Genomic DNA, 24,856 nt, shown 5'->3' with positions numbered 1-24,856 from the left:
AACTTAGGCTAAGGGATAAAATAATAACCTTATAAGATAATAATTTTAGAAAAATCCTTAAGGGCCAATGAAAATTTAAAATAATAATTCATTAAATATCTGGAATTTTATATACAATACATAAAACTAAAGTGCTTTCTAGATAACCCTTTTTTTTTTTCAATTTTATTCTTTTCTAAAATATGCATCTGTAGTTAACTGCTTCTTCTTTGCATGTGTCTTTAACTTTTAGAAGAGCATAAACCAAATTTGGTATATTCTTTTTGTGTTGCTTTAAATAATTCTTTAAGTTACCCATAGCTAGAAAAGCCTCTTTTGGAGAAACATGTGGTAAAACATTACCGTCATCTGGATCTTACTCGTCATCAGCTGGCACATCTATTACTCATTGAATAATTTCTTCATCCATAGGTGACTCCATCAAAGATTCATTTTCACTTGGATAATTCAAAATCTACTCAATATCCATGGCATTTCTATAGTGTAACTCAGAAATTACTTCTTTTAATTTGTGATTGCCTTCAACATTACCAATTTCTTATTCGAGAGGCATATCCTCCTCGGATCGAATTTTGCAATGTCGGAAACAATTTGCAATAATTGTAGGCTTCACAACAATATTCCAAGCAGCATTAATAAAATGGATTACAACATTAATATTTCTCCTTTCTCGTAACCTTACGAGATGCTAGAATAAAAGCGACGTTGATAATAAATCTTAACTCTCTAATTATTACAGCATCACATGGTTGACCTTTTTATGTTAAATTTGGAGGCAAAAAGAATAAATCAACGTTTCTCAAGCCTTCAATAACCTTGGGATGGGATGGGCTGGACAATTGTCTACTGTAAGCAACACCTTTCTACTAGTCATTCTAGCATCAAACCAGTGAACAAAATATTGAAAAAGTAATCCAATCATCCATGTAGCGACCTAAAAATTGGGCACGGGCGCTAGTCGAAGTAATTATTGAAAACTTAAAAACCGAATCTCGATTTTATTTGAAAAAGGAGTCGCCACCGATCTTTTTTTCTAGGTGTGATCGGACACCTAATAAATTCTCTTTTTAGAAGAAAATTTTGTTTTTAAATTTTCTAAAAAAAGAGGTAATTTTAGGTCTACGTAAGAATCCAGAGAAAATTCGAGTTCGGGAGTCGGTTACGCGCGAGGAAGGTATTAGCACCCTCGCGACGCCCAAAATTGGTATCTTGTTAAACGCGCGTTGTCTTAATTTTCAAAATACAAGTTCAATTTAATATTTAATTGTGATCCGATTGAAACTTGAGAAAACTTTTTTTTTGTTTTTAAACACGAGAACTTTGAAACACAATAATAATTTTTGAAAACACGAAGATTTTTGAAACACGAGATTTTTTTTGAAATACGAAAATTTATGAAACACGGTCAATTTTTTAAAACACGAAAATTTTTGAAAAACGGGAATTTTTTTTTGAAAACACGGAAATTTATGAAACATGGAATTTTTTTTTTGAAAACAGGAAAATTTTCGATATACGGGAATTTTTTAAAAACACGGGAAATTTTTTTGAAAACACAAATTTTGAAACACTGGAATTTTTAAAACACGAAGATTTTTGAAACATGAAAATTTTTGAAAACACGAAATTTTTTTTTAAAACACGGAAATTTTTGAAACCCGATTTTTTTTTAAGAAGTATCGTATTTAACACGAATCAATGATATTCATCCCTACATGGCGATGAAATCATCAAATTAGTGTCAAATCGATTCAACTTAATATTTAATCGTGATTCTATTTAAACACGAGAATTTAAAAAAAAAAATGAGCATTTTAGAATATTTTCAATTTTTTTTTAAAAAAAAGGGCGTATCGTGTTTAACACAAACCGATGATATTCACCCAACATAGCAATGAAATCAACGATTTAATGTTAAATCGATTCGTTGCCTTATTTATTGAAATTATTTAAATTTAAAATAAAATTAAGATTAAATTAAATTAAAAATATAAATACAAAAATATAAAAATGCATAAAGTGCTATTAATATTAAAACGAAATAGCATAAAAATACGAGCATTAAATTAAAAATGAAATAAACGAAATTACCGAAAATATCCAAAACACGAGCTTCGTCGAACAAGTTACACAAATTGAACCATTTTTCCTTTTTTCTTTTTTCTTCTTTTTCTTTTTTCTTTTTTTCTTTTTTTTTTCTTTTTTTCTCTCTTTTTTTGGCCTGCTGCCTTTGGGGCCTGTGCTATTGGGCCTGCTGCTGGTGTTGGGCTGGCTGGCCTGCTGCTGGCGTTGGGCTGGCTGGCCTGCTAGGCCTGCCGTTGGGCCTAGCGTTGGGTTGGGCCTGCGCTTGGGCTGTTTTTGGCCTGTTTCTTTTTTTTTTTTTTGCTTTTGCCTCTTTTTTTTTTGTTTTTTCTTTGGGCTGCTGGGCTTGGCCTGGGTATGCAGGTGGCGGGTCGGGTCGCAGTGTTCGGGTCAGATTCGGGTCGGGTCGGTTTGACCCGACTGTTAAAAAAAATATTTTTTCTTTTTTTTTCTTTTTCTTTTTTCTTTTTCTTCCTTCTTCTTCTTCCTTCCTTCTTTCTCTTTTTCTTCTTTTTTCTCCTTCTTCTTCTCCGTTCGGCCTCCTTCACCCCGCTGCTGCACCGCCGTCGCTCTTCCCCTCTCTTCCTTTCTTTCCTCTTCCTCTTTCTCCTCTTTCTTTTTGCTGCTGAAAAATTTTTTTGAAACTTTCTTTTTCTTTTTCTTTTTTTGATTCGTGGGGGGGTCCGATTTTTGGAGTTTAAACTCCTTTTTATAGTTGGTTTTGCTTCTTTTTTGTAGGTAGCAGGTGGGGAAGGCTATGCCCTAGGCCGGCGACCGGAAATCATGGGGCAGGTGCACGAAATCCGCCTGATTATTGGGGATTTTCTGACAGAATGACCAATTTGTAAATGCAGCAAAAGTTTTGGGGCCGAAACAAAATTTTGAGAAAGTTTAGGGGTTAAAACGTAATTTCAAAAAGTTTATGGGTCAAAATGTAATTTTATGAAATTTAGGGGTTAAAATGCAATTTCAAAAAGTTTAGGGGTTAAAATGTAATTTTTTATTTTTTGTATTTTTTTGAAAATTTAAAAAAAAAGAAATCGAGCCGGACAAAATTCAGTGATTACAGCTGCCCCTCTTTGCTCATCGCTGTGAAACAGGGATAGAGCAAATACTTAAAAGCACTGAATTTTGTTCGACTATCCAGAAATTTTCTTTTTATTTGAAAAACAGAAATTGAAAATACCTCGGAGTGTCGCCCGAGGCTCAACTCACCTCTGTATTATGAGTTGATTTTTTTTTTAAAAAGACATAAATTAAAAATACCTCAGTGTGACCCGAGGCTCAACTCACCTCTGTATTATGAGTTGATTTTTGAAAAACGAAAATTTAAAAGAAATACCTCGGCATGACCCGAGGCTCAACTCACCTCTGTATTATGAGTTGATTTTTGAAAAACGAAAATTTAAAAGAAATACCTCGGCATGACCCGAGACTCAACTCACCTCTATATTATGAGTTGATTTTTGAAAAACATGAATTGAAAAATACCTCAGCGTGACTCGAGGCTCAACTCACCTCTCGCAATATGAGTTGATTTTTGAAAAACAGAAATTTAAAAGAAATACCTTGGCATGGTCCAAGGCTCAACTCACCTCTGTATTATGAGTTGATTTTTTGAAAAAACAGAAATTAAATTAAAAAAATACCTCAGCGTGACCCGAGGCTCAACTCACCTCTGTATTATGAGTTGATTTTTTGAAAAAGGAAATTTAAAAATACCTCAACAGTGACCCGAGGCTCAACTCACATCTCAGATTATGAGTTGATTTTTGAAAAAAGCGAAATTTAAAATACCTCAACAGGACCGAGGCTCAACTCACCTCAGATTATGAGTTGATTTTTAAAAACGGAAATTAAATTAAAAAATACCTCAGCGTGTCCCGAGGCTCAACTCACCTCAGATTATGAGTTGATTTTTGAAAAAGCAAAATTTAAAAAATACCTCAACGTGACCCGAGGCTCAACTCACCTCAGATTATGAGTTGATTTTTGAAAAAGGAAATTTCAAAATACCTCAACGTGACCCGAGGCTCAACTCACCTCAGATATGAGTTGATTTTTTGAAAAAGCGAAATTAAAAAATACCTCGGCGTGACCGAGGCTCAACTCACCTCAGATTATGAGTTGATTTTTAAAAAAAGAAATTAAATTTTAAAAAATACCTCAACAGGACCCGAGGCTCAACTCACCTCTGTATTATGAGTTGATTTTTGAAAAAGCGAAATTTTAAAAATACCTCAGCGTGACCCGAGGCTCAACTCACATCTGTATTATGAGTTGATTTTTTGAAAAAAAAACAGAATTTTAAAAATATTTCTTGAAAGAAACAGGGTTAAAAAAAAACATCAGGTGAAACTAAAAGCCTTCTTCTTCATTGATTATGTGCAGCTTTCTCCTAGTATTCCTTGCTCTACTAGCATACCTATGTCATGTATGATGTTATTATGATATGCACATGTTTGTCCTAAATGCTTTTGTGTCTACATGATCATGCAATGCACCCTGGGCTGTTTGTCACGTGCCCCACTTTTGATTTTCGTGAGGGTCCGCATTCATTTCCTCAATTCTTGACTTTTCTCTCCAATTTTGTACTCATCCTCAAGTTCTGTGAGTAACCCACATTTTCGTACACCACCTTCTTGCCCCCTGTTAAACCTTTGTTCTTGCTTCAGGGTCCTTGTATTTATCAAATTCTCATCCAGTTAATGCTCAACATTCCTTTTGTTTAGAGTATGTCATCTTACTATTTATCATTTAAATGAATCAACCACGAGATGCATGAAAAATGGCAAAGTAGGCATGAAAGAAATACCTCACATTCATTTTTTCAAAAGCAACAAACAAAGAAAATTGACAAGGAAAAATTCAAATAATAAAAAAAAAAACATCATAAAGAAAGGAAAGCGAATTCAATGGCCACAAATGCTCTAGATATCCAATGCATGAACTTCCCACGTTTCTTCATCCTGGATCTTTTCGAGCACGGCTTCTTGTGTAGAAGATTTTGAGCTTCTGAGAATGTTTCAAATATTGTAATCTCGCCATTCGACTCCCCATTCAAGTCGTCTTGCTCCTTAAGTTCGAGCCCGTTTCATTAGGACGCCCTTTCGGGTTTTCATCCTAATCTTTTTTATTTATCAAGACGCCCTTTTCGGGTTTTCATCTTGATTTTTCTTTCTTTTTTCCTTTTTTCTTGTTTTTTTTCTTGTTTTTTTGTTTTTTTTTTGTCTCTTTTTTTTTCAGGCATAATATTTCTTCACAGCATCTGAGTTCACTGGATTAGGTAATTCTTTCCCGTCCATCTCAGTGAGAATCAGAGCCCCTCCTGAGAATGTCCTTTTTACAACGTATGGCCCTTCCCAATTTGGTGACCATTTTCCTCGAAAGTCCTTCTGTATCGGGAGAATCTTTCTCAGTACGAGCTCTCCTTCGCGAAATTCTCTTGGCCGCACCTTTTTATCATGGGCCGTAATCATTCTCTTCTGGTACATCTGTCTATGACAAATTGCCTTCAAGCGTTTCCCTTCAATAAGGTTTAGCTGATCATATCGAGCTCGAACCCACTCTGATTCCTCTAACCTTGTCTCCATCAAGACACGCAGGGATGGGATCTCTACTTCGATAGGCAGAACGGCTTCCATTCCATAGACCAGAGAAAAAAGAGTTGTCCCCGTAAACGTCCGTACCGAGGTGTGATATGCGTACAAAGCGAATGGTAGCTTCTCGTGCCAGTCTTTATATGTCTCAGTCATCTTCCCAATAATCCTCTTAATGTTCTTATTAGCGACTTCTACTACTCCGTTCATCTTTGGGCGATAGGGCGAAGAATTATGATGTTTTATCTGGAATTGCTCACATACTTCTTTCATCATCTTGTTGTTCAAATTTAAAGCATTATCTGAAATGATTCTTTCAGGCAGACCATATCGACATATAATCTCCTTTTTTAAGAACCTACAAACTGCAGCCTTTGTCACATTAGCAAACGAAGTGGCTTCTACCCATTTTGTGAAGTAGTCTATAACCACAAAGATGAATCAATGTCCATTGGAAGCTTTCGGGGAGATTGGCCCTATAACATCCATACCCCACATAGAAAAAGGCCACGGAGAAGTCATGACATGAAAGGGCGAAGGAGCCGCATGAATTTTATCTCCGTAAATTTGACATTTATGGCACTTTCGTGCGAAACCAATGCAATCCCTTTCCATCGTCAGCCAATAATAACCAAGTCTCATAATCTGCCTGGCCATGGTGAAACCACTGGCATGTGTTCCACAAATTCCTTCATGAACCTCTTCAAGTATCTTTCTAGCTTCAACAGCGTCCACGCACCTCAGGAGCACTTGATCATTTCCCCTTTTGTATAGAATATCCCCGTCAAGAACAAATCCAATCGCCATTCTCCTGATTGTTCTTTTGTCATTCTCGTTTGCTTGCTCGGGGTACCTTTGATTCTTGATATACTCCAAGATATCATGGAACCATGGTCGTCCATCAGACTCCTCCTCAATACTAAAGCAGTGTGCGGGGGTCTCATATATACTCATTTGGATGGGCATTATCTCAGTTTCTCTGTTTGCCTTGAACATCAAAGCCAAGGTGGCTAGGGCATCACCATTGGTTCTCCTCTCGTGGAAAGTAGTTAAAGTCACTTTATAGAATTCCTTGATCACTCTGCAACGAGATCATGATATTTGACTAATTTTGGATCTCTCACTTCCCAATCTCCACGAATTTGATAAATGACTAATGCTTTGAGTCCCGTGTACCTCTAAAATTTTGATTTTCTCTTGATAGTCGACGAAGTCCCATGATGCAAGCCTCATATTCCGCTATATTATTTGTACAGAAGAAATTCAATCTAGCAGTAAGCGGGTAATGGTCCCCTTCAGGTGACACTAAGACTGCTCCTATCCCATGCCCCAATACATTTGATGCACCATCAAAGCTCATCTTCCATGACTTTCCTTTTGATGACTCGCCCTCTTTTTCTGAAATGCACATCAAATCTTCATCTGGGAACTCAAATCTCAAAGGCTCGTATTCCTCCGTTGTTCGACTTGCCAAGAAGTCAGCTATTGCGCTTCCTTTTATCGACTTTTGGCTCACATATACAATGTCATACTCAGTCAATAGGATCTGCCATCGGGCCATTCTCCCTGAGAGTGCAGGTGACTCCATCATGTACTTTATTGGGTCCAGTTTTGAAATTAACCATGTCGTGTGATACAGCATGTATTGCCTGAGCCTTCGAACCGTCCAAATCAATGCACAACAAAATTTCTCAATTGAAGGGTACTTTGCCTCATATTCTGTGAACTTTTTGCGGAGGTAATAAATTGCTTTTTCTCTTTTCCTGACTCATCATGTTGCCCCAGTACGCAACCCATTGAGTTTTCAAATACGGTCAGATACAATATTAAGGGTTTTCCAGGGATCAGTAGTACCAGCAACGGAGGATTAGACAGATATTATTTTATCTTGTCAAATGCCATTTGGCACTCCTCATTCCATTCTCCCGGATTATATTTTCGAAGGAGTCGAAAAATTGGGTCGCACTGATTCGTAAGTTGGGCAATGAATCGAGCAATGTAATTCAGCCTTCCTAAAAATCCTCTGACTTCCTTTTGTGTGCGGGGGGAGGCAATTCTTGTATAGCTTTTATCTTATCTGGATCAACCTCGATGCCTCTCTCGCTCACAATGAAACCTAATAGTTTTCCTGAGGTAGCCCCATATGTACATTTGGCCGGGTTAAGCTTCAACTGGAACTTTCTTAGCCTTTTGAACAACTTCTTGAGATTTTCAACATGCTCTTTTTCTTCCCGAGATTTGGCAATCATATCATCGACATAAACTTCTATTTCTTTGTGCATCATATCATGGAACAACGTCACCATGGCTCTCTGATATGTTGCCCCAGCATTCTTTAATCCGAATGGCATTACCTTGTAACAGAAGGTTCCCCACATTATTATGAATGTAGTTTTTTCCATGTCCTCAGGAGCCATCTTTATCTGATTATAACCTGAGAAGCCATCCATGAATGAAAACAGAGAATGCTTTGCCGTATTATCCACCAAAGTATCGATGTGTGGTAGAGGAAAGTTATCATTGGGGCTTGCTTGATTTAGATCACGATAATTCACGCACATTCGCACCTTGCCATCCTTTTTTGGTACAGGGACTATGTTAGCTACCCACTCTGGATACTTGGAGACTTGTAGGAAGCCAGCGTCAAATTGTTTCTTGACTTCTTCTTTTATCTTCAACAGCATTTCGGGTCTCATCCTTCTTAACTTCTACTGAACGGGCTTGCATTCTGGTTTTAGTGGGAGCTTGTGGACCACAATATCCGTGTTCAATCCTGGCATATCCTGATAAGACCAGGCAAACACATCCTTGTACTCATGGAGCAAGGCGATCAAATCTTGCCTTGTGTTTTCTGAAATGGAAGTTCCAATCTTCACTTCTTGTTTCTTTTCTTCATTCCCCAAGTTCACTACCTCAACAGATTCTTGATGGGGTAGGATCTGTTTCTCCTCTTGTTCCACCATTCTCAGTAAGTCAGGAGACAAGACACAATCTTCAGCATTTTCGTCAGCTTCGAATTCTCCTAAACAAACAGCCTTCTCAAAATTGATTTCAGGATTCATAACGGGATTATTCATGCTATTGATATCTGAGCACCTGAAAGGTGAATGTAAAAAAGCTATAGAAGAGCATTGAGGTATTGGAATAAACACACGATGATATGAGATGATGTGAGACATATGCTGGAAAAGGAAATGAATAGAAGGAGTAGTCGTGAAGTTAATGGAAATGAAAAGAACGTGACAATATAAAACAAAATGCATCTTCATTAATGATCATTAAAATGATAAAGAGCAAACATAAGCTCTTACAAAAGGAATCCTACTGTTCAAGGACACAAAAAATGAAGGGTTAATATTGAGCATTACCCTGAAGGGGATTTAAAAACTACAAGGAGGTCATCAGCAATCCAGTTGTTCAAAACATATCCTGGAGGACAAGGGCGTATCATTGAAGCATTCTTAATTTCATCATTCTCATTGTCAATAGCATTTAGGCTGATATTCTGAAGACTCTTTTCAATCAATAATTTGACTTGCGAGTTGTTCTGCCCTGGGTACATCACTCCTGCTGATGTAAATGTTCTTAACAAAGGAGGATACACTAACGGCTCCCATCCCAATTCCTGGCCTGAAGCCCTTGCGATTCTTCTCTCTCGATCTTTCTGCAATTATTTTCTTCTTTGATGAATATCTGGTTTGAACCCTAAACCATATCGGCCCTTGTGGTGCGTTGGTTTCAAAGCTCTAACCATCCCTTGTTGATATTTTCCCAAACCTTTCCTCGTTCGAGCTCCTTTTCCCACAGTCAGCTTAATTCCCATCCCGGTATTCCTTGACAGTTTGGAATGGGGATCTTATTCCCTTCAGCAACAAATGTAGCATTGATAAATTTCAAGGAGCGAAAAGAACATTCTACCGCATCCTCACTTATTTCGATGTAGGGTGCATCAGTAGAGATAGCTGCGATGATGTCTTCCTCACCGCCAACAGTAATCAAACGGCTATCCATGATGAACTTTACTTTTTGATGGAGAGATGAAGGAACTGCCCCAGCAGAATGGATCCAAGGCCTTCCTAAGAGGCAATTGTATGAAGGCGTGATGTCCATGACCTGAAACTCGATATCATATACACATGACCCCACTTTTAAAGGAATTTTGATCTTTCCCATGACTTCTCGCCGTGTCCCATCAAATGCCCTTACTGTAGAATAACAAGGCCTCAGATAAGACATATCAACCGACATCCTAGAAAGCATGGCCAAAGGCATAACATTGAGTGCAGATCCATTGTTGATGAGTACATTTGGTAATATGTAACCTTTGCAATTGGTTGTGATGTGCAATGATTTTACGGAGCCCCTACCATTTGGCGGTATTTCGTCATCACTAAAAGAGATGAAATTATCTGCATTTAGATTATTTGCCCACCTATCAAGCTTTTCCACGGATACATTGTTCGCCACATAAGCTTGATTTAACACTTTTAACAAGGCATTTCGATATGGCTCCGAGTTCAACAATAGAGACAATACCGAAATTCGGGCCGGCTGCTTGTTTAATTGTTCTACGACGCTATATTCACTGTGCTTAATAAACTTTAAGAACTCATGTGCTTCCTCCTCATTCACAGCCTTTTTAACTTCCTGCTCAAGTTATGTTTCAACATCATCCTCAACCTCATACATTGGTGCTTTTCCTTTTTGGCTCGGACCAGCAACCTTCTTCTTTGGCTCAACCGTCTCGGGAGAATAACATCTTCCGCTACGAGTAAAATGTCCTACTCCGCTAACACCTTCACTCACAACCTTGGACTTTTCACCCTCAGGTACAATGATATTGACATCATAATTCCAAGGCACTGCCTTGTTGTCCTTATAAGGGAAAGGAGCAGGTACTTCAATTATCAAACTTGGTTTAACTTCTCGACTAACTTCTTCCTTCTTTGCCTCGTAATAAATCACCAAGGGTCTATCGACGCTATAGGGGAAAGCCATCAATTGATCATCAGAGGCACATATTTCTCCCTCATCGGCCCCTTTCACACTATCAAAGACTTTGACCTCCTTGTTATCCATCATGTCCTGAAGTAATTTTCTAAATTCCCTGCAAGATTGGATGTCATGCCCTTCGATGCCATGAAAATCACAGAAACTCTGGTCTTTTGTACTTTCTTCTTTAAGGATCTTACTAGGCGGACAGAGCAAGCCATTTTCAATCATCATCTCTCATACCTTCTTCAAAGGTGTCCTTACTTCATTAACATCACATTTGGCTTACCAACTGTCTTCATCTGTCACCGCATTTACATTCCTGCCAGTATGGTTAGGAAGAGGATTTCCCGTCACATTGCTAACACCATCAAATCGTAAAATGCCAGCATCGATGAGACCTTGAACCCTCTTTTTAAATGCCACACAGTTTTCTGTAGAGTGTCCCTGATTCCCAGCGTGATACACACAACTAGCATTAGGATCATACCACCTCGGGTAAAGGGGCTTCAGGGGTGCCATGTAATGTGGGGATATCAATTGCTTCTCCAACAGTTTTGGGTATAATTCTCCGTATGGCACAGGAATTTGGGTGAGTTGAGGTTTTTCAGGAATGGGTCTTGCTGGTCTTTGATCATTTTTAGGTTGACTTTGTGTAGGCATGGTGTTTGGTGGGAACAAGGTGAATGGTATTTGGTTATTCATAGCATAAACGGGGTAAGACGGAGGTGCTTGATGGTAAGGACCTTGAGGAGGAAAGTAGAAGTTTGAAGGTGGGCGATAATAAGGTCGTGATTGGGCGGGGTACGAATTGGGGGCACAGTGACTCTCGGTTCCAACCATGTGAGCCTCTGCCTCCTTTTTCTTTGCGGGTACTACCCTCTTCGAACTCTCGGGGCCTTCCATTCTCCCACTCTTGACGGTGTTTTCAATAAGCTCCCCGGATATTACAATATCCGCGAAGTCCTTTGTGGCACTTCCTACCAATTTATCGTAAAGCGGCGCTTTGAGAGTATTAATGAAGAGGACCGTTATCTCTGTCTTAGTTAACGGAAGCTCCACCTGAGCCGAGATATTCCTCCATCTTTGTGCATATTGCCGAAAAGTCTCTGTCGGCTTCTTTTCCATCATTTGTAAGTTTAGTCGATCAGGCACCATATCCGATACATGCCTATATTGCTCACAGAATGCTGAAGCCAAATCCTTCCATGATCGGAATCTCTCTCTACTGAGTTGATTATACCATCGAAGGGTTGAGCCAACCAAACTATCTTGAAAGCAATGCACCAACAATTTATCATCGTTTACATAACCAGTCATCTTTCAGCAAAACATGATCAGATGCGCCTTTGGACATCTTGTTCCGTCATACTTCTCGAAATCAGGTGCTTTAAATTTTGGGGGTAGGACTAAATCAGGTACCAAACTGAGCTCTTTGGCACTCAAAGCAGAGAAAACTTCAGCGCCTTCTACTGCCTTGATCCTCTCTTCCAGGATCCTATACTTATCCTGAGCGTTATTGTCATCAATTCTCAGCCTTGCTACTTCTACAGGATCATCTAGGTCTGGAACAATTGGATCTGAAGGATTAGCCCCAGGGTTCGATACAAACATTCCCTGTCCTAAATGAGCAGATGGAGCAGGATGTTGTTCCAGACTTGTAGGTTCTCTTTGGGGGTATCCTCTTTGCATTGTATGGACATGAGGTGGAGTAAATCCCGGGGGATAAAGTGGATCTTGATTAGCTCTTGACTGAGGCGGTTCTACGATATCGGGGCTCTGCATAGGTCCCTTTCCTTTGACCAAGGCCGTCATCATTTCCATCATTTTGGTCATTTAATCTCTTTGCTCGAGGGATTCCTCTCGAGATCTCACCATCAAATCTCTTGCCTCTTGCTGCGACTTGGCCAGTTGCTCCTGTAATTCTCTTTGGGTTCTTTCCATCCTTTCCATCCTTTCATTGAGTTCGGCATCCATAGTTCTAGCTCTTAAGCGCGTCCTATAGGAGTGACGTGATTCCAGACTTGTAGTGTGGTAACTGTGGATTAGATGGTTTTAACTTTAGCGAATGATTAGGGAGATATGAGCATGTAATGAATGAATGAATAATTAATGAATGTTAATCATGCGTAAATATGCAAAAATAGGTGTTGATTCCAAAATGGCCCCATACTTGGGCGTTTCATTTATCAAAAGAGTCCATTACAAAAAGTTTTGCCATATTAGTTTTACAGTTACACAAACTTCTTAGCCACATCGCCTTGCTTCTTTACACGTTCCAGGAACTCCGATATGCTTGATCTTTGGCTTGGAGGGTATTGGCAACTGAGAACTTCCGCTTCATCTGACAATTGTACTACATGCGCAACCGCCCTACGAATTTCACTAATTAAACTGCCGAGATGCATATCCTTTTTTTGGAGGGCTCTCACATAGGCGCGAATGTCTCTGTCATGCTAACCATTCTTGTCTTCTAAAACCCTCAAGAGGTCATCCAAATATTGCTGATGAGCTTGCAGTGTACTCTCTAGACTTCGAATTTTTCCTTTTAGCTCTTGATGCTCAGACTGACTAGCTGTTAGTTCTGCAGTCACAGCTTCGTGTTCAACATTCTTCTTCCTCAACTCTATCATAGCACGTGCAGCTCTTTCCTCTTCTTTCTTCGCTTTGGCTTTCCGGAATTCCATCCCACCTTTGATATTGCTTAGTTCCTCCTTCCATTCTGCTGATGCTTTGTCCAATCCACTATTTCTTATAGTGCCTCTTAATTTCTTGTTTTCCAAATGAAGGTCCCTTAAATCCTTTCTCGTAACTTCAACCTCTTTTTGGACTTTTTCGGTTCTGGATTTTTCAATTTTGACATCAATCTTCAACTGGTAGTTCTCCTCCTGGAGAGAACTAATATCTCCCAACAGTTTGGCTTTTTCACGTTCAAATTCATGTCTTGCAATTTCTAGCTCAGATGGTATTTCCTCTGAGAACGGATTTCGACAAGCTTCATCAATCAGTGGGGTTATTTGACTCTGCACTCGTCGTTGCCTCCATATGTCATAGTCTACAGTGATAGTATCAGCATAGAGAGCCAATTCCATTAAGTAGATTTGCTTCCAAGAATTCGCAGTATCTCGAACCTTTTTCATGTAACCCTCACCCATAAAGGCAAACTCCGATTGTGCCAATCCATCGGTAACTGGTACAAACTGTCACGAAGCGAACTGTCTTTGAACCAACAATAGAGCATATCCAACTCCTCCTCATAATCCTAGTAAAGGCACCCAGTCTTGGTTTCCACACTTGTATAACAAGACAGAGGGACGAATCCAAGGTGCTCTCCAAGTTATATCTTCGGCACGGAGGTTCTAAAAAACCGAGACCCAGTTTTGTTCAGTGACATCCTTCGGCCAATCTTTTTCAAGCTATGCTTCCAACGGGAAGAATGTCTTTGAAAATATGTGGAAAGACGTGCGCTCCACCTTCCAAAAGTGGCTAAAAATCTAAACATTTAGTAACTGAGCGCATCCGATAAAACGTCCTTCCCCTTTTCTCCTACAAGCATTTAGAGATCTAAAAGTCTCAGCCAAGATGGTTGGGACCGGGTTGATTCTTTGCTTCAACTTTTCGAAGAAATCCACAACCGCAACTTCAATATGCCCAAGAACCTTTGGGAAGACGACCAGTCCGTAAATGGCCAAGGCAAACAAATCTACTCTTTTCAAAACATCTGGATGATTCTGAACTAACTCCCGAAGAGAAAACCACGGAACACAACTGACTTCATTCTTCTTTTTATCTGCTTTTTCAGACATGTATCACCATCCCGTCAACTTCATTAGCTTTTTCTTGAAGGTCATTGGTTTAGGCTCCTTCACATATATCTTGTTGAGTTGCACATTATCGATGCGAAGCAAAGCGGCATACTCTTCTATGGTCGGAGTCATATCTTCCTGATTGAAAGTGAAACATTGATTGGCTGGGTCCTAGAATCGAACCATGGCTTGGATCAACTGCTCGTTCACATCGATTGCTATCAAGTGAGCTATGTCCCCATACTTCTCGGTGAAAATACCTCTAGTATCTGAGTCCCACTGTTTCCAAATCCTTGTCAAGTCTTCAAGATCATTCTGGCGCACATTCGAGGTCACACGTTCGGGAAGATCAGAGGTGTATCCTTCCTTCAAATTGTCTCATTTCGCCATCTGAGTTCTCAAAGACCAATCTCGAACTACAACATTTTTCTCGGATACTCGTGTAATTGACTCCTCCATCAGAAACCCGTTTTTGGCAACCAATATTTAACCAACACCTTCCTAATGAGATGTCTACGATGCATGATGAAAAATAAAATGAAGAACAAATAGCCTTGGTTAGAGATCAAAACAGATATAAAAAGAAGAAAAAAAATAAGGACTATGGAAAATTTAACGAATTAAGCTATTCAATCATGCAATTTGGTGGAACAGACCCACATTTTTTTTTGCCCCAACATGCTTTACAAGAAATCTACCCCACATACGATCAGACAATCTATCCGGCCCAATTTATTAAACAGACTCAATTCATTAAATAAGTGTAAATGCAAAAGAAATAAAAGGTAAGAGGCGTTTCTCCCGTGTACTTATTTTGGTGACTATTCGACGGACGGAAGTTCGGCATGGCTCTAAACGGGTGGCTCGTATGGTTCGCTATATGTGATTTCAGTTCTAGGAAGGTACTCGAATTGTCCATACTGCCACCTACTAAGGTTAGTACGGAGCCTCGGTCATCACCCATCACAGGCTCGCGAGCACAATTCGAGGGATTACATTTACTTATGCCTATGCGGAGGGACGAGTTAACTCACGAAAGCATAAGTCATATGTAACCCGGAAGTATTTCACTAGCCTGTGCGGAGGGACGAGTTAACTCACGAAGGCGTAGCGTTTACTTCCACTTAAACGGACGGAGTCCGGGTAGAGAGCTCATGTTATGCAAGAATGCAAGTGCACAGTGTGTGGGGAGAAACTCACAAACCTTTTTATTTTTATTTTTCTAAAAAACAAACTAAAAAAAACCGTAAAACTTAGATCTGACAAAAAAGAAAAATAAAACACGTTAGAAAATTATAAATTTAAAAACCGAATGCAAATGCATGACTTTTAAAAAAATAAAATTCAAGGATCACGATTAAAAATTAATTTGAACAAGAAATTTTGAAAATTTTGACAACACGCGTTTAACATTAGACTCGACTCTCGAAAAAAAGTCCCCAGTGGAGTCGCCAGCTGTAGCGACCTAAAAATTGGGCACGGGCGCTAGTCGAAGTAATTATTGAAAACTTGAAAACCGAATCTCGATTTTATTTGAAAAAGGAGTCGCCACCGATCTTTTTTTCTAGGTGTGATCGGACACCTAATAAATTCTCTTTTTAGAAGAAAATTTTATTTTTAAATTTTCTAAAAAAAGAGGTAATTTTAGGTCTACGTAAGAATCCAGAGAAAATTCGAGTTCGGGAGTCGGTTACGCGCGAGGAAGGTATTAGCACCCTCGCGACGCCCAAAATTGGTATTTTGTTAAACGCGCGTTCTTTTAATTTTCAAAAATACAAGTTCAATTTAATATTTAATTTTGATCCGATTGAAACTTGAGAAAACTTTTTTTTTGTTTTTAAACACGAGAACTTTGAAACACAATAATAATTTTTGAAAACACGAAGATTTTTGAAACACGAGATTTTTTTGAAACACGAAAATTTATGAAACACGGTCAATTTTTTAAAACACGAAAATTTTTTAAAAACGGGAATTTTTTTTTGAAAACACGGAAATTTATGAAACATGGAATTTTTTTTTTGAAAACAAGAAAATTTTCGATATACGAGAATTTTTTAAAAACACGGGAAATTTTTTTGAAAACACAAATTTTGAAACACTGGAATTTTTAAAACACGAAGATTTTTGAAACATGAAAGTTTTTGAAAACACGAATTTTTTTTTAAAACACGGAAATTTTTGAAACCCGATTTTTTTTAAGAAGTACCGTATTTAACACGAATCAATGATATTCATCCCTACATGGCGATGAAATCATCGAATTAGTGTCAAATCGATTCAACTTAATATTTGATCGTGATTCTATTAAAACACGAGAATTTTAAAAAAAATGAGCATTTTAGAATATTTTCGATTTTTTTTTTAAAAAAAAGGGCGTATCGTGTTTAACACAAACCGATGATATTCACCCAACATAGCGATGAAATCAACGATTTAATGTTAAATCGATTCGTTGCCTTATTTATTGAAATTATTTAAATTTAAAATAAAATTAAGATTAAATTAAATTAAAAATATAAATACAAAAATATAAAAATGCATAAAGTGCTATTAATATTAAAACGAAATAGCATAAAAATACGAGCATTAAATTAAAAATGAAATAAACGAAATTACCGAAAATATCCAAAACACAAGCTTCGTCGAACGAGTTACACAAATTGAACAATTTTTCCTTTTTTCTTCTTTTTCTTTTTCTTTTTTCTTTTTTTCTCTCTTTTTTTGGGCCTGCTGCCTTTGGGGCCTGTGCTATTGGGCCTGCTGCTGGTGTTGGGCTGGCTGGCCTGCTGCTGGCGTTGGGCTGGCTGGCCTGCTAGGCCTGCCGTTGGGCCTAGCGTTGGGTTGGGCCTGCGCTTGGGCTGTTTTTGGCCTGTTTCTTTTTTTTTTTGCTTTTGCCTCTTTTTTTTGTTTTTTCTTTGGGCTGCTGGGCTTGGCCTGGGTATGCAGGTGGCGGGTCGGGTCGCGGTGTTCGGGTCAGATTCGGGTCGGTCGGTTTGACCCGACTGTTAAAAAAAATATTTTTTCTTTTTTTTTCTTTTTCTTCGTTCTTCTTCTTCCTTCCTTCTTTCTCTTTTTCTTCTTCTTTTTTCTCCTTCTTCTTCTCCGTTCGGCCTCCTTCACGCTACCGCTGCACCGCCGTCGCTCCTCCCCTCTCTTCCTTTCTTTCCTCTTCCTCTTTCTCCTCTTTCTTTTTGCTGCTGAAAATTTTTTTTGAAACTTTCTTTTTCTTTTTCTTTTTTTGATTCGTGGGGGGGTCCGATTTTTGGGGTTTAAACTCCTTTTTATAGTTGGTTTTGCTTCTTTTTTGCAGGTAGCAGGTGGGGAAGGCCATGCCCTAGGCCGGCGACCGGAAATCGTGGGGCAGGTGCACGAAATCCGCCTGATTATTGGGGATTTTCTGACAGAATGACCAATTTGTAAATGCAGCAAAAGTTTTGGGGCCAAAACAAAATTTTGAGAAAGTTTAGGGGTCAAAACGTAATTTCAAAAAGTTTATGGGTCAAAATGTAATTTTATGAAATTTAGGGGTTAAAATGCAATTTCAAAAAGTTTAGGGGTTAAAATGTAATTTTTTATTTTTTTGTATTTTTTTGAATTTTTAAAAAAAAACGAAATCGAGCCGGACAAAATTCAGTGATTACAATCCATGCTTTTTTGTTGGCTCGATAATAACAGTTAAGATTGTCAATATTCACATGATTGAAGCATCTAGGATTAGCAAACTTACCAATAACCCAAAGAGGCACTTTATTTGAGCCATCCCCATTGCAACAAACCACAACAATAAGTCTTTCCTTATCCCTTTTTCGTTATTCTAATTGCTTTGTAGCCAGTGAATGATCCGCTTGCAAACGATAAAATAAATATGTTTCATCCATATTATAGATATCCTTCCAATAAAAATTTTCCAATTTAGCTCTTATTTGAGGTAAAGCATCTTCAATATTCTCCATAACAACTGAACCACTTTCACCAAATCTTCTATAAGACTTAATCTCATGTCTTGCCTTGAACTGTTCTAGCCAACCAATTGAGAAGTTATATTCAGAATTTGCATTACCATACATTTTCTGCAGAAATCCTTTTGCTTTAATTTGAATCATTTCTCCAGTCATGTTTACTTTCTCTTGATATTGGAGAAACTACTCATACAATACTTTCTCTAATTCGGGATATTTGGTTGATCTGTGCCTTTTAACATTGCTATTCTTTATCTCTTTTGACAAATATTCAGATGACCTTTTTAAGAGTATTTGATATTGTTGATTGGCTAACAGAGAGATCAAATGTTTGTTGAACCCACTGTTGCAAATCTTTTTGACTTAAAAGGGATGCTCATTTTTGTACTCACATAATGTTTTTCTCATCTCATCTGTCAATGTAGACTTTTTTACACCTTTCAAATGGGAAGTCATGGAGGAAAAAATTATATGAATTACAATATTTTGATATGTACATATGTTTATTTATAATAAAATTTTAAATCTATCTAATGAATATATACATATTGGATTTTGAAACCATTAACTCTTTTTTCTTTTTGGTTACATGAACCAATTAATTCACTCTTCTTTTTGTTACATGAACCAATTAACTTTGATTCATTGCACCTACATGCATATTGGGTTTTGATTAAAAAAACTCATGCATAAAGTATAAAATGTTCTCTAAATTAATAAATATTAATTTATTGATAAATTAATAAAATATTCATTTATCAATAAACTAATAACCTCGATAAAATAATAATTTTTGGGTTCCAAGGGTATTATTTTATAGAGGTTTTACTGTACTATTTCACTATTATATTGCTATTATTTTGTTGTTATTGTTTGAATATTATATAACTCTTGTTTTATTATTAATTTTATCATTATTTTAGAGACGTTTGCTTGTTAAGTTGCATGTTATTTAAGTATACATTTTTTTAACTTATTTTAAGTTGTTAAGAAACATTTATTTTAATGTTTTTAGTTTTTTTTTTTGTATTATATATATAATAATATAAAAATTTTAATATGAGCGGGAGAAACATAACAAATGAGTCTAAAATTTTGATTGGGCTTGGACCAGCCCATGGACACCTCTACTTGAGGGCATTCCGTGGAAGCTATAATAAGTAGGTCTATGACTTGAGGGGTCCACTTATATTACCGATGCAAAACACCTTTTTGCATTTTTTTATGATTAATATTCATGATCTAATATCATATTTCATATTTCATTTATATAAATCATACATGTCAAATTTAATGTAAATTAAAATTTTCTAACTGTTTGTTTTATGTAAAAGACTTTTAACTATTCAATAAATATTAATATATATACATTTTTTTTAGATCAATATGATATCAAATCAATTTGAAAATTTATATTCATGAAAAATACAACTATATCAATAGATTCAACAATTGGATTATTAAATAAATCCCTCATCTTATATATTATTATTGTAACAGGCCAGTTTTGTTCGGCTCACCATAAACCAAAAAATAATAAAATAAATAAAACCAAATAAATAAAAGTTCAAGTCCAATTGCAAAGCCCAAATACAAAAAAGGCCCAATGGCCCAAAAACCTAAACTAGTTTCAGAAAAGCCAGAAACCCTAGGGTTTCTAGCGACGCTCCTCTCCTCGATCACGCCACCCGAGGCCCCTCATCCCGAGGTCTGCCCTTTCTGCTGCCATTTCGCCAAAATGGCAAGGGCTTGCTTCTTCTGTCGCCATTGACTACGCACCGCCACCTACAAAGAGAAAGAAACAAGGACAACAGAAACAACAAGAAAATTCAAAAAAAAAAATATATATATAATAAATAGTGTATAATGGCTACAAAAGCCATGGAAGCAGATTGTATTCGGACTAATTTTTTAAAGGTAGAAATCAAAAAGCAAAACATAAAGAAATTTTTAAAAAGGTGATTTTTTTAGATATGTTATTTTTATTTTTTATTTTTTAAAAAAACATAAAAAGGAAAAAAGGAAAAGGGTTAAAGAAGTTACCATGCCGTTTCATGTCTCACCACTGTGAGTGGGCGAGGACCCCACCTCTGAATCGCCTTTGGTTCGTCGGAGGCTACGTCGAAAAAGGGGATGATGGGCACCCTTGGAAACGCAGAGAACCGAGAGGGTTTTTTTTTTGTTTTTTGTTTTTGGTTTTTAGTGGGTTTTCGGAAGTTTTGACCTCAGATCTTTTCGCGCATTTCATTTTGGTCATTTCTTCTGTTTTGTTAGTTTTTTTTTAATTATTTACAATTTATACTCCTTAATTTCATTTAAATTTAAAATTTATCCTTTTGCTTATTTAACTTCAATCCTTTTTACAAACCGTATTTATTTATTTTTATACTTAAAAATTAGGGTCTATTTGATTGAAGGAATTGATTTTCAGGAAAATCATTTCCAACTTTTCCAGCGTTTGATTGGCGGAAAACATTTTCCATTTGGAAAATGAACTCCAAAACAAGGGAAAATGGGTTACATTTTAGGGAAAATGTCTTACCCTTTCAATTTCCGTAAGACATTTTCCGTGCTCTCCTCTCTATCGCCTCCTTCATTCCTTCCTTCATTTCCGGAAGAAAATTGCTTCTGTTTATCGATTTTCCAGTAACTTGTTTTTTTAATTATTCAATACTTATTTTTTTAACACAATTACAAATAATTTATTTGATATTAATTTTTTTCAATTTATAACGATTAATATTGTAGCTTAATAATTGAGTATTATTATAAATAAATTATTGCAATATATGTAAAATAATTTAAAATATAAAATTTATTAATATATAACAATATATGTAAAAAATTTTCAAAAAGATTTCTAGGAAATCGCCAAACAATAGAAAATATTTTACATGATTCAATCAAACACCGTAAAATATTTTCCAAGAAATCATTTTACGAAAAGTAAAACATTTTCCAAATCATTTTACGGAAAATATTTTACTTGGCAATCAAATGAACCCTTAGATTGTTTGTATTCTTTTATTTGTGCATTTTATTTGTTCATTTATTATTATTGTCGTTTTTATTTTATTTTTATTTTTGTTCTTGTTATTCTATTATTTCTTTTATTATTTTTGGCACTTTCATGTCATGTCTATTTATATTTTTAATCATGCATTTTCATTTTCATTTTTATTTTAAGTTACCTTATTTATTTTATTATTATTATGATCTGATTATTAATAATTTATTATTATAATTACATTAGTATTATTATAGTATTCCTTTATTTATTTATTATATATCATTCTAATATTCTACCCATATACCCATTTTATATCATTTCATTATCACTATATCATACATTATGTTTAAATATAATTATCCGCTTTTATGCTATGCCCAAGTAAGTTAGATGCACATTGCTTTAAGTATTACATTTGTTCTTACTCGATACCATAAAAAAGTAAAATTTTAAAATTAAGGCAATGTTCCGTATTTGGAGATTTGAGAAGTCATGCCCTAACTTACGGGGTTCGACTTTCTCCTTTACCCTAGATAACCGAACATCCCTTTTAAAACTAAAACACATGAGATCTAATTAATTATCAAATAATGAGTAAGCTTATTTGTGAAGATTCGATACGTCGTGTCCAAACTTACGGGACGTGACCTTTTTGTTTACCTCGAGATAAGAAGGTCTTTTACATGTGTTTTAATTTACTTAAGTGATTTTAATTAAAAATATCATTAGGCAAGGTGAGATCGTGTTTTAAACTCCCTTCAAATTTTTAATTCTCGACACTAAGACACCAAGTAATCTACTAGGTATCAATTTTGGGCGTCATGAGGGTGCTAATCGTTCCTCGTGCGTAACCGACTCTCGAACCCATTTCCTGGATTTTGTAGACCAAAAAGTATCGTTTTAAATCTAACATTTTATTAAAATGAGTTTTGGGGTGATCCGATCACACCTAAATAAAAGGATTTGTGGCGACTCTATTTTCGTTTTAAAATAAAAGTCGATTTAAAAAAAAAAGGTTTCGACAATTATAATATAAATTTATTGTATATCATTCATACATTAAAGATTATATTATTGAGGAAAGTAATTACAAACTGGAAAAAAATTCCCCTTTTATTTGTTTTTTCGTCCACTTTGTGTAGGCCTTCCATGAGGGGTTCTCTCATCAGATCTACTTCGATTATTTATTTATTTATTTATTTTTGTCGTGTGAGCCTTTCCCGGCTTTCTAATGGGCATAACATGCCACAAAATGATAAGGAGCCCATACTGTGGGCTCTATGTTTTCAGCATATCATATATATAGTAAAGAGAGAATTTTATTGATAAAACATCGCATATAATTAAAATGTTTTAAAGTTTAATGACCATTTTAAGATGAAAATTCTAGTTTAAGAATGTTTGATGTAATTAACTTCAATTTTCTAAATAAATTTGGAGATTTGATATAATTTTATAGGAATAAAGATATCATGTGCATGAGAGTATAGAAAGAGATGCAAAACAACTACATATATGATTTCATTCGAGGCCTAGTCATTGATTGTGCCCCATCAACAAATATAGTTGTTCCAGTCATATATCTTGAACCATCACTGATTAAATAGATAACAGTTGAAGCTACATCCCTTTTAACATCCAACCATCTCTGCAAGGGTGCTGCTCTTTCCACCAACTTCTCTGCTATTTCCTTCCCAACTGACTCTGGAAATTCATCATCTATGTGTAAACCACGAGCTATTGCATTAACCCTAACCTTGTATTTCCCAATCTCCATAGCCGATAACTTAAATAAAACCGACGGAAATACTCAGCAACGAAGGGACTATCATAAAGCCACAAGCAATGTTAATGAATTTACTTACTCTGACCAACTGCTGGACTGCAGCCAAGGATGAACCATAAGCAGCAGCTCCTTGATAAAGTCCTCTTTCGGCTCCGAGGAATGTGGTCATGAGCACAATGGAACCCCCTGATTTATGGTCTCGCATTCTCTTACCAACAGCTTTTAGTAGAAACCATACAGCCATGAAGTTTATTTTTATAATTTTTCTAAACTCTTCTTCACCTAATTGCAAATGGTCTTGCATCTTTCCTGTTTCATGCAGTTAGACAGGGTTAGTTTATGGTCTACACCAAAATTCTTGATAAACTATTAGGCATGTGAACGGAATTATTGTTTCATTCACCTTGAAATTTTCAGCCCTAATATGTTTTTTTATAAGCATAAGGGAGTTGAGAAGCAGGTTGATGATTTTACAAGAGTTTTTAAAGGCTTCAAAAAGGACTGTTCTATTGCCAGGAATCTCAAATTACGGCCATGTGGACATTTTCTCTGGCACCAAACAGGAAAGAGAAAATGGCCAACTTTCATTTAAGAATTACTTGATTAAACAATATCTATGACAGATATATCTACCTTCGTAAGCATAACAATTCACAAATGCATCAATGGATCCGAACACTTTCCAAGCTTTATCTACAGCCTCATCAAAAATGCCTTCTCTTTCCTCCTCCATATCCAATCCAACCACTTCTATTGGGACTATATTATCATTTATTGAACCCATTATCTTCTCTCTCACACTCCTCAGGCACCATTCATTTCCCATCATAACCAACCTGATCACAAAACCAAAAACATCATTCTTTAAGTAGTACTTTTTTGTTTAATATGAAGTGCATGCATAAACGTAATGGATCGGATTGAACGTGGAAATAAACCCAAATCCCAAGAAACCAAACATATGCAAAACCATAAAGGAGACTGATTTGAACCTGCAACCACGTTTGGCTAAATGCAAAGCAATGTTCATTGACATGTCATCTCCATTGGAAGTGAGAAGCACCTTTTTTGCTTGATTCTCCATTCTCAAACAAAACCAAACTGCCAATCATCATCAAAGAACAACAAAATCAAATAAAACCCAGAAAGAAAACACCAAAAGAAAAAAAAAGTGTTCGTAGGTCATTTACCTCCACCTTTGCTAGTGGTGAAATGAATCAAGCTTGAGCCTTCAGCCTTGGAGATATTTCATATTTTTGGAGGTAGCCTATACTATAACCAATACCATTCCTAGATGATGGGTTTATATCAGAAATATATAGCTATTAATTAATGTTTGTTGGAAAAAGCAGTGCAGAGGCGTGAATGCTCTGGCAGCCAACAATTATTTATTATTTCCTTTTTGTTTCGAGTATTTTGCCGGCTTTCCCCGCTAACACTATTAATAGTAACATCACCATCCACATGTTGCGATCGATTTCTATATACAATGCATCTTGACGAACTCCACGTGTTTTACCGTTTTTCTAGGTTGTTAAGTTTGTTGATGTTCATCGATATATTTTTACTTCCATACTCGACAATGGGGTTTAAGATTTAAGGTTTAGGGTAGGGGAAAA

The 24,856-nt window shown here is 36.5% G+C and overlaps 1 protein-coding gene and 1 pseudogene across 1 annotated transcript; both read right to left on the bottom strand.

Annotated features, from left to right (window-relative positions):
• Positions 1–385: 385 nt before the first annotated feature.
• LOC105771859 (CENP-B homolog protein 2-like) lies at positions 386–18,897 on the bottom strand (annotated as a pseudogene).
• Positions 18,898–22,948: 4,051 nt separating this feature from the next.
• On the bottom strand, positions 22,949–24,585 carry LOC105769816 (uncharacterized). The gene is made up of 5 exons (XM_012590705.2): positions 24,428–24,585; positions 24,230–24,338; positions 23,871–24,073; positions 23,317–23,546; positions 22,949–23,237 (listed from the first exon to the last, which is right to left on the bottom strand). Exons 2-5 carry the CDS (start codon positions 24,319–24,321, stop codon positions 22,959–22,961), a joined length of 804 nt encoding a protein of 267 aa, XP_012446159.1. The 5' UTR covers positions 24,322–24,338; positions 24,428–24,585; the 3' UTR covers positions 22,949–22,958.
• Between the last annotated feature and the right edge of the window lie 271 nt (positions 24,586–24,856).

This window comes from Gossypium raimondii, chromosome 7 (assembly GCF_025698545.1).
Source record: "Gossypium raimondii isolate GPD5lz chromosome 7, ASM2569854v1, whole genome shotgun sequence".
Taxonomy (NCBI): Eukaryota; Viridiplantae; Streptophyta; class Magnoliopsida; order Malvales; family Malvaceae; genus Gossypium; species Gossypium raimondii.
The sequence above is the reverse complement of the archived record's forward strand: the minus strand, read 5'-3'. Positions and strand labels throughout refer to the sequence as shown.